This window comes from Neophocaena asiaeorientalis, unplaced genomic scaffold (assembly GCF_003031525.2).
Source record: "Neophocaena asiaeorientalis asiaeorientalis breed wild unplaced genomic scaffold, Neophocaena_asiaeorientalis_V1.1 scaffold850, whole genome shotgun sequence".
Classification (NCBI taxonomy): Eukaryota; Metazoa; Chordata; class Mammalia; order Artiodactyla; family Phocoenidae; genus Neophocaena; species Neophocaena asiaeorientalis.
In genome coordinates, this window is record NW_020173675.1 from 227,688 (window position 1) to 238,487 (window position 10,800).

Consider the following 10,800-nt stretch of genomic DNA (forward strand, 5'->3'; position numbering starts at 1 on the left):
AAGAACCATTAGAATTGTGTATAGAATGCCTTGCATATTGTGGGAGACAAATGAATATTAAATGATGATGGTGATCTAGCATGTGACTCCTTTCTTTCACTTGTTCTAAACTACCTACTTTCTTTAATCTATGTTTTAATACTTGTTTTAAACATACAATATACATATAGTAATCATAGTACCTAATGGCTCACAGCTACAAAGAAGAATCAAACAGTACTGTTCATAGCACATGTATAGCTTTTACACCAATGGTTATATAATTGTGTAAATTGAAATGTCAAATTTAATATCAGGTTTAAATATCAAATCAGAAAAAATTAAAAATTATTTAAAATTATATCTGTTCCTAGGATCACCAATTATTGTATGTTCATTGTTATGCTTCAAAATTTTAACTAATATCTTGAACTCTAAAATATTTTAGTTGTTCATAGCATTTTTCAAGTGGTTAACTATTGTTTTGAAAGACCCGATTGATAATATGAATCAACATTGAGAAATTTAATCATATCTGTTTATAATTCTTATTTGCAGTAAAACTCATTATCTCCTGGGATGCGGTCTCAAAACTTGAAAAGACTTCAAATGTCATACTGACAGAGAGTATTCATGTGTGTTCCCAAGGAGAGAATCACTACTTTTCAATGTTTTTGCATATTAACAAAACATACCTTCTTATGGAACAGCTGGCAAACTATGCTATAAAAAGAATTTTTGATAAGGAAACATTTGATAATGACCCAATCCTTGATGATCCTCTACAAATTACTAAAAGGTATTCAAAGCTTAATTAATATTTACTTTTTAAGTATTGTTTGACCAAAGAATGGTAGCATTGAATAGCATTAAAAGTTAACTGTTCTTTAAAAAATTTAATTGTTCTATGTTATATGATAGTTTTTCTTTGGAGTAATCATAGATGTGTGGGCTTTTTTAGTTTATTCATGTGCATTTCACAAATAGTATCCTCTCCATTCCATTATGGTTTATCACAGGATATTGAAAATAGTTCCCTGTGCTATACAGTAGGACCTTGTTTATCCATCCTATATATAATAGTTGACATCTGCTAATCCCAAACTTCCAATATTTTCCTCTCCCACCATCCCCCCCGCCGCCAGCAGCTTCATTTTTTATTAAAAGTGTAAGTTAGTAGAGTCAATGGAACATGCGCTTCAGAATGAGAGTAGAGAAACCCTGGGACAAGTCATAATCTCTCAGGACCTCAGTTTTCTCAGCAGTCATTTGTACCTCAGAGAGCACTTGTGAGGAATGAGCAATATAACGTTTGAAAGCACTTTGTAAAATATAAAGCACTAGATAAATGTTAATCATTATTAATGCCTGCATCAGAAGTATCTGTCTGGTAGCTGTTTGCCACTATATTTGGTTTGCTGAAACTGACCAGAGCCATTTCATCCTGCTCAACACTCAGAACAGTTGACTGAAGTGAGCTGAGCATGCCAAAGGGGAGGGAGGGCGGAGAGGATCCAGAAATAGCTAGTGAGAACCACTTCTGGCAAGGAGGATGAGGGTATAGACTGCACGGGAAAGTGTAAATGAGACAAACCTAAGCTGCAGTCCTATGGATAGACCAGAACAAGTGACCTGGATGGTTGTGTGATTGCTACATAGCCCTAACTTGGGTACAGTTGTTCCTCTTGCCTATTCTTAAACCATTCCTAAAAGCTATATACATAAGGGTTCCTTTGTGAGCCTTTCTGCTTTTCTGGAAATGGATCAGTGAGGTGCATTTTTTTTTTTTTTTTTTTTTTTTTTTTTTTTTTATGTGCATGAATTATACATAGAACTCTATAAGGATTAAAAATACAGTTTATGTTATGTTAATAGTGAGGCATTTGTTTTTGTAGGTTTTTTTTGCGGTACGCGGGCCTCTCAACGCTGTGGCCTCTCCCGTTGCGGAGCACAGGCTCCGGACACGCAGGCCCAGTGGCCATGGCTCACGGGCCCAGCCGCTCCACGGCATGTGGGATCCTCCCGGACCGGGTCACAAACCCGTGTCCCCTGCATCGGCAGGCGGACTCTCAACCACTGCGCCACCAGGGAAGCCCTGTAGGTTGTTTTGATTGGCCACCATAAACAAACATTTTTAGCCATTTTATTTCCCTTAAAATATTCTAAAAGGCCAGCTATCAATGAGTTATTCATTACCAAGTCTGTATTTAAATGAGGTATAGGAAATTCATTTTTGTCTGTGTGCAGTTTTAAAAGAGCCTATTGAAAATTGTATATATCTAAATCCTTTTTTCTAGTAAGTTAAAAAGAACAATAGCTTATTTAGACTTAGTCTCCAAATGACTTTTTTATAAGCTGGAGTATCTTTATTGCTTTGGCTTATTGTTTTTACAAATATGTATTACAATAGCTAAATTCAGTGTATATCCTTCCAGGCCTTTTAATGCATGAATTAAAACTATTTGCCAAAAGCATGGAGGGGACCTAAACATCACATATTATTCTACAATCTGCTTTTTCTCCCCCTTAAAATAATGTATCATGGACATCTTTTCATTCATGTAAAAAGTCCTTATCCTTTTAAGTAACAGTGAAATAGCCCACCAAATTGCAATTTAAGTGAAGTAAAAATTAATGTGGTTCTCTGTTCATATTTATCAGAATTATTTTTGAAAGACATGGTGAACTGCCACATATTCAAATTGTATATGCTGGAAGGATAAATTTAGTTTTTAACTTTGTTGGCTTTGAGTTAGAACTTGCATAATTTACTCACTACCGCAGATGGCATTGCTGCTTAGCACAAGTGTTTATTGCCTCTAGAAAAATTGTACTATTTTAAGCAATTGTTTTTTATTATATACTTATGTATCAGTTAACAAATCATCTGTATTTATTGACACCCATTCTGTGCCCAATACTGTGCAAGAAGTGTTGTTTTATCTTGCCTCTACTTTTGAATTTTTTAAATATTCATTTACATTTTTGCTTCACTTAATTTTATTTATTTATTTTATTTGTTTATTTATTTTTTTGCGGTACGCGGGCCTCTCACTGTTGTGGCCTCTCCTGTTGCGGAGCACAGGCTCCGGACGCGCAGGCTCAGCGGCCATGGCTCACGGGCCCAGCTGCTCTGCTGCATGTGGGATCCTCCCAGACCAGGGCACGAACCCGCGTCCCCTGCATCGGCAGGCAGACTCTCAACCACTGCGCCACCAGGGAAGCCCCTTTAATATTATTTTTATGTACTAGTCTTCCCATCTAAATTTTGATGCCATAAATTTTCATTATTTTATTTTGTTTGAACTGGGTAACTCTTTTGATTTTCTGATAACCAGATGTAAAAATTATTGTCTGCCAAGATTGATTTTAGCCATACTCACATGTTATGAATATATAATAATATAGTAATCTTCCAGAAAATCACCCTTTAATAGATGGTTTGAAGACCTACATCAGCTCTAACTGTTGTGCATTGTAATCTATAATACAAAATTGGAAAAGAGAACAAACAAAATAAATTGGTTAGGAATCAGTGTTTCTTCCATTTCATAATTTGTTGAAGAACATAGCATGTAATGCTTAATCATTCTGCTTTACAGTGCATTTAGATTAATCAATATGGACATGTGTATCCTTTAGAAGTCATCATTTGAGCCCCCCCTTTTTTTCTTTCCTATAGAGGTCTGGAAAATCGAGCCCACAGTGAGCAGTTTAATGCTTTTTTTAGGCTGCCCAAAGAAGAGACTTTGAAAGAAGTACATGAATGTTTCTTATGGGTACCATTCAGCCACTTCAACACTCATGGAAAAATGTGCATCTCAGAAAACTATATCTGCTTTGCTAGCCAGGATGGCAATCTATGTAGTGTAATCATTCCATTACGAGAGGTAAAATAAATTTAGTTACATATCAGTTTTTAGTTCAAAAATGTTACCATTCACAGAGTAAAATACCCTTTAATTCTGTAAATTATTAAAAACTCAATATGCAACATCCTTTTAGTAATTTTAAATAATAATTTTTGAGTGCAGTTATATTCTTCAGGGTAAGAGTACCATTCCTGAGGATAAGAGTACTAGGATAAGAGCGTTACAGCTCTTATTGAAAATGAAAAGAGAAAAAAATTAAAAATTAATAAACAAGATAAGGGTTTGGGATGACTCAACACGGAGCATGATCACTCAGATGTTTATGACATGGATACCAAAATTTATACTATCATATTTGATACGCATGGTCAGAAAGAATAGAATTGATAGCTTTTGTGTAAGTCAGAAATCAATTGTTCATATTGCGGCCCTGAATTTTTACATTTGTATTGTCATTTTTAAAGGTTACATGTTAGTTAAACTTTTCCTTTAGAAGTGAAATATCTTGCACTAAGGTTGCTTGTATTAGTGGTACAACTAGTACCCAAAGTCTATTTCTTACTAAGTCCTACCACAGACCAAAACTTGTAGCCACAAAAAAATAAGCTAAACACATTTTGCCTGACCTTGTCAGTAACAAGGGAAAATGCGATTCATTTATGTTTTCATCCCCCAGGTCTTAGCTATAGATAAGACAAATGATTCCAGCAAATCTGTCATCATTAGCATCAAAGGAAAAACAGCTTTTCGCTTCAGTGAAGTTAAAGAATTTGAGCAATTGGTGGCAAAACTCTGGCTCAAGTGCGGGGCAGCTTCAACTCAGTATCACGATATTAGCACAGAGGTAAGTATCTAGCAATCAAGTCATTTTGATAAAAAGGTTTGTGTTTTGTGTGGTCCATACTTTCAAAAGGAATTCGTAGTACCTTTCCTATTTATACTTAGGTTGAGTTTTTTTGAAAGATGAATACCAAAGAACTTATATTCTCTAAGGCACATCATAAAGTAAAAGTGAGAATTAAGGACTTTATCTTTTTTTAGGAACTCAGACTTTTTAAAAAATTATTATCATTTGATCTTTCTTGACTATATTTGCTATTTATCATATATTCACTCCTTGTACTTTCACATAACATGGCTTTTAACAACTCAAACTATATTTGAGAATTCAATAAGGCATTGAAGAAGGACTTTCCTCTTATTGCTGTAGAGAGACAATCCATCTTTTTATTTAACATCAAGTAGGTCAGCCTTATTTGCATAATCTAGGCCGAAGCAAAATAGTGACATATCTATTTACTAGTAAAATATTAGAGAAGACAAATATTCTTGGCAGAGAGGGTGATTAAAAGCCTGATTTTGATGTTTGTCTTTTATGGAAATGTAGATAGTTTCAGTTCACATTAATTTTCTTTTTCAATGCCAAGGAATCTCATGTTTTAATAGATTGATAAAACAGAACATTGTAACTAAGAAAAAAATCAACATTGGCTTTATTGGCTATATTATTTTACTTGGATTGGATTATAGAGGCTTTTACTTCTTTCTCCAGAGCAGAGACTGAAAATGTTATGCTAAGTCAATTAGAATGCAGGATTGACAAGACTAACTCTTCCTTTGATAATAGAAAAGCACAATGAAAACATAATTTTAAAAAATATGTGTATCTCAGTTCCAGACACAGAACTTTCATGTTGGCCATTAAGAGTTTTCTTGCCCCAATTTACTAATCTTTCACTCTCTTCAAATATATACCCAGGATATACCATAGTTTGATGTGAGGACATAAGTAAAATCTGATCAGTCTTGCTCCCATATTCTTGCTTATCTCACTTTTGTTTTTCTGTCCTAGTCCATTTCAGATTCAGTCTGTATGTTGGGTGTAATGCTCTGCTTATCTTTCCTTCTGTAATTTATCTGTGTCTCTTAAACCTGAATAACTGGAATTTTTTCCCCTGAAAACTCTCAGGCCCCTCTAATAGTTGGATATGCTCAGCAGTTAAGAAAGGATTTTGTTTCAAAATGTTTACCATCTTTTCAGATGTATGTCAAAGTTCTAAGCTTTCTAGTTTCTCTTAACCATTTTTAAAGGTTTTAATAAAGATATGTACAAAATACCAGTTGGTATACTGGGTCCTTGGAAATGTGTTTTTTTTAAATTGTCGTAACATTCTATTTTCCCTGAAGACTTTTATCTTAGCAATGAGGGAGAATATTAACTTGTTTTAGTATTATCTGTATATGTCTAGCTTTATTTATAGTACATTTTTTAAAATAGTAAAGAGAGAGCTTGTTAAACAGGAGCTGGTTCCATTTGATTTCTAAATGACAGAAATTGTAGTTACATTATTTTATAGCTATACCTAGCATACTAAAACAAAAAGAAAAAAATTATATTCTGTAATTTTACCAATCTGGTAAAATTTACACAAACAACAAGACTTTTTATTCTAAATCTCAAAGAAATTTAAATCAACAAATCTAAATATGAATACAGGAAGGACTAGGAAATTTTTCCTGTGAGTACATCAAAATGTGATACAAAGAACAAATGCTCCCAGAAACAATTGGGATTGTACGTACATACCAGTTCTGTCTAAATTTTTAAATATGTCAATTAAAATTCTCCACATTTTGTTAAGTTATGTTAAAATCTGGGTGCATACATGGGTTTTGAAAAATTCTAATCAAATGCTTAGAAAACACATTAATTTTTTATTTTTTTATTAACACATATACTCAAGAAATATTACCAGATATGGTAATTTTTCAAAACTATACAAAATGAAATAAAAGTGGGCCCTTTTAGCTTAATTTTAAGCAAAGTGGCCTAAGAGGGAAAATACTGCTAAAGATCCTTTACTTGATGCTTTGAGACTACATTATAAGTGGATCATAGGAACTATACAATGTCAAGAAGACGTAGAAGTTGAGCTATGTATGCATTGAAGTGTTTAGAAGGGCAAATATCTTCTACAGATTATCAAAGCATATATAAACATACTTGTTTCATTAGTTCTCATAACCAGCCCTATCTTTCTAAGTTTTTAAAATTAGAAGTAATGGCTTCCTTATCCTACACAATAATGCAGATAAGAATAAGAGTTTAACCCACAAAACTGGTGTTTGTTTGCCTTAATAAGAATAAAGTAATATGTTTTCTGTAACTATAATATAAATTAGGCTGTGTGGAGTAGATTTATTTCAACGTTAGGAACTCAGAAATTTTATTAAAAATAAAATTAGCGCTAATTTAAAATTACGTGCTATGAACAGGAGCCTATTTTAAGATAAGCTTCTGATATCTAAGAGAAGTATTTCCTTGTATTTTTGGTGTAATTTTTTATTTTACAGGTCAACTCTGGCCCCCAACCATCATTATTATGCTGAGTTCTTGAGATATTCTAATTTAAATCTAATAGTTTGTAGAAAAGTTACACATAAAGAAATATTAATCTTTACCCTGCCTTTTCTTCACCTTTAGAAGCCATATGCTATTTCTAAAGTCAATAGCAGATACCAAAAACCAAACCAAGTCTAAGAATACCTGTTATAAAGTCAACAACCTGTGTTGCTTCCTCATGTGATTGGATTTTGCTCAGGCACCAAATGTCTGATGAGTGCCAAATTTATAACTGTCACAAGTGTGAGCACCCGAATAAATGGATATATAAAATTGGTATGGCCGTGGGGCAAAATCCTCCCATTCAAAAGAGCCAGAGCCAAAAAAAAAAGTTAAGTAATTTAAGCTTAGTTTCCTGAATACTTTATTATGCTCTTCAAACAATTCAAATATTAAATTGATTTAAACCAGCATCTTTGAAGGTGAATATGTTGATGTGATTTTTGTGAATACTTAAAAGGTAATCATGGATAGAAGCAGCACACTTGTCATCCCTTTTATATATTGATGTTTGGGGTTTCATAACTTAAGGGTTAATTTTTCTTTTCCTTCTTGGCTACTTTTCCTGTAGTTTAGATATACTACTAATAGATAAACTGGTTCCTCAGTAATATGGCCTAAATTAAGGGAATGTACTTTGCTTGAGACCCAGACTCCAGCCATGAATCTTTAAATCGGTTTTGCAAAAACATAATCCCTCATTAGAACAGCAAAATGTAACATTAATAGTAAAGTAGACTTGTCAAAACAAGCTTTTTAAAAAAGAAAAGTGTTGTAATATAGGACGTATACTCACTAATAGTTTTTTCCTTTGTAAGATTCTTCTGTCCTACCCTTATATTCAGACATTGATTTGAATCCTCCTTTTAAACTTTCCCTGAATCCTCTTAACTTCCAACCCTTCTAGGTCTTGTTGGCTTCTTGGGTTTCAAGGTGAAATACTACTGGACTGCTTTACCCTAAACTTCTACTTTTCCTCCACCTTAGGCATGGACATTCTTTTCATCTTTCTTAAGCTACTAAATTTAAAGGGATGATGTTAAGTGAGCCTTTTTTTAGTACCTCTAGTGGTAACTTCAGACTTCTGGTATAGTCACAATCCACAGAAGCTGGGTAACTGATATGTGTTCAGAGTAAAGCTTTGGAGATCATAAAATTAATGTGGAAATGCAAGGGACCCAGAATAGCTAACACAGTATTCAAGAGGAAGAACAAAGTTGGAGGACTCACAATTCTCAATTTCAAAACTTACTACACAGCTGTAGTAAACAAGACAGCATTATCCTGGTGTAAGGTTAGACATATAGATCAGTGTAATAGAATTGAGAGTCTTGAAATAAAGTCTTACATTTATGGTCAGTTGATTTTTTAAAATTAATTAATTTTATTTTTGGCTGTGTTGGGTTTTCGTTGCTGCGTGTGGGCTTTCTCTAGTTGTGGCGAGTGGGGGCTACTCTTCGTTGTGGTGTGCGGGCTTCTCATTGCAGTGGCTTCTCTTGTTGCAGAGCACGGGCTCTAGGTGCGTGGGCTTCAGTAGTTGTGGCACATGGGCTCAGTAGTTGTGGCTCGCAGGCTCCAGAGCGCAGGCTCAGTAGTTGTGGCGCACGGGCTTAGTTGCTCTGCGGCATGTGGGATCTTCCGATACTAGGGATTGAACCTGTGTCCCCTGCATTGGCAGGCAGATTCTTAACCACTGCACTACCGAGGAAGTCCCTGGTCAATTGATTTTTCAACAGAGTGCCAAATAAATGCAAAGAGGGAAATATAGTCTATTCAACAAATGGTGTGGGCACAATGGATATCCACATACATATACAAAAAAACAAGGTTGAAACTTTTTTTACACCATACACAAAAATTAACTCTAAATGGATCAAAGACCTAAATGTAAGAGCTAAAACTATAAAACTCTTAGAGAAAACATAAGAGTAAATCTTCATGACTTTGAATTAGGCAATTTTTTTCTTAGCTGTGACATAAAAACATGACAAAAGAAAAAATATGCAAATTGGCTGCATCAAAATTAAAAACGTTTGTTGTACAAATGATACCATTAAGAAAGTGAAGAGACAATACACAGAATGAGAGAAAATATTTGCAAATTATATATCTGATAAGGGACATCTATCCAGAATATATAAAAAACTCTTACAACTCAAAAATAAAAGGCAAAGTTACCTAATTTTTTTTAACGGTCAAAGGATTTGAATATACAGTTCTCTAAAGAAGATAAAGAAATGGCCAGTAAGCACATAAAGATCTTCAACGTAAATAGTCATTAGGGAACTGCAAATCAAAGCCACAATTAGAGACCCTTTCACACCCACTAGGGTGGCTCTAATAATAAAGACAGACAATAACAAATGTTGAGGAGGATGTGAAGAAATTGAAATCCTTCATACATTGTTGATTGATTCTTTGTTTTAATAATTTCTCTTTGTTGATATTCTCTATTTGATGGGACATAGTTGTCATACTTTCCTGTTTTAAATCATTTTAATTAATAGAGCAGTTTTAGGTTTACAGAAAAATTGAACAGAAAGTACAGAGTTCCTATATACACCCGCCCGCCCTCTACTATGCCCAGTTTTCCCTATTATTAACATCTTGCATTGGTATGGTACATTTGTTATAACTGATGAACCAGTATTGATACATTATTAACTAAAGTGCATAGTTTACATTAGGATCCACTCTTGGTGGTGTACAATTCTATGGCTTTTGCCAAATACATAATATATCTACCATTATAGTATCATACAGAATAATTTCCCTGCCCTAAATATCCCTTGTGCTCTACCTGTTTATCCCTCTCCCCAACGCTTGGTAACCACTGATCATTTTACTGTTTCTATACTCTTGCCTTTTCCAAAATGTTATATAGTTGGAATCATACCATATGTATCCTTTTCAGACTGACTCCTTAGCAATATGCATTTAAGGTTCCTCCATATTTTTTGTGGTTTGATACCTCATTTATTTTTTTTTGAATTTTTAAAAATTCAACAAGTATTTGTTAAACTTCAACTATGTGTGTAAGGAACTGCTGGGTTCTTTTTTTCCCCCCAGATTTATTGAGATAATTGACATATAACATTGTGTAAGTTTAAGATGTACGATGTGATGATTTGATACACATATATTAAAATGATTACCACAGTAAGGTTAGTTAACATATCCCCCACCTCATGTAATTACAATTTTGTTGTTGTAGTGAAAACATTTAAATTCTACTCTCATAGCAACTTTCAAATATACAATATTGTTAACTGTAGTCACCATGCTGTACATTAGATTCCTAGAATTTATTTTTCATATAAACTGGAAGTTTGTACACATTGACCAACATCTCATTTCCCCTACTCCTAGCCCCTGGAAACCACCGTTCTACTCTGCTTCTATAAAGCTGGCTATTTTATATTCCACATATAAGTGAGATCATACAGTATTTGTCTTTCTCTGTCTGACTTATTTCACTTAGTGTAGTGCCCTCAGTGTCCATCCATGTTGTTGCACCTTGCAGAACTTCCTTTTTATGGCTAAATA

The 10,800-nt window shown here is 34.0% G+C and overlaps 1 protein-coding gene across 2 annotated transcripts in view; it reads left to right on the top strand.

The window, feature by feature from the left end:
• TBC1D8B (TBC1 domain family member 8B) overlaps positions 1 to 10,800 on the top strand; it is a 72,960-nt gene that overhangs the window by 18,417 nt on the left and 43,743 nt on the right. For both annotated transcript variants that reach the window (XM_024749584.1, XM_024749585.1), the window contains exons 5-7: positions 538 to 778; positions 3,662 to 3,869; positions 4,528 to 4,695. In XM_024749584.1, coding sequence (XP_024605352.1) covers positions 538 to 778; positions 3,662 to 3,869; positions 4,528 to 4,695 — 617 coding nt within the window. The remainder of the gene's footprint in view (positions 1 to 537; positions 779 to 3,661; positions 3,870 to 4,527; positions 4,696 to 10,800) is intronic.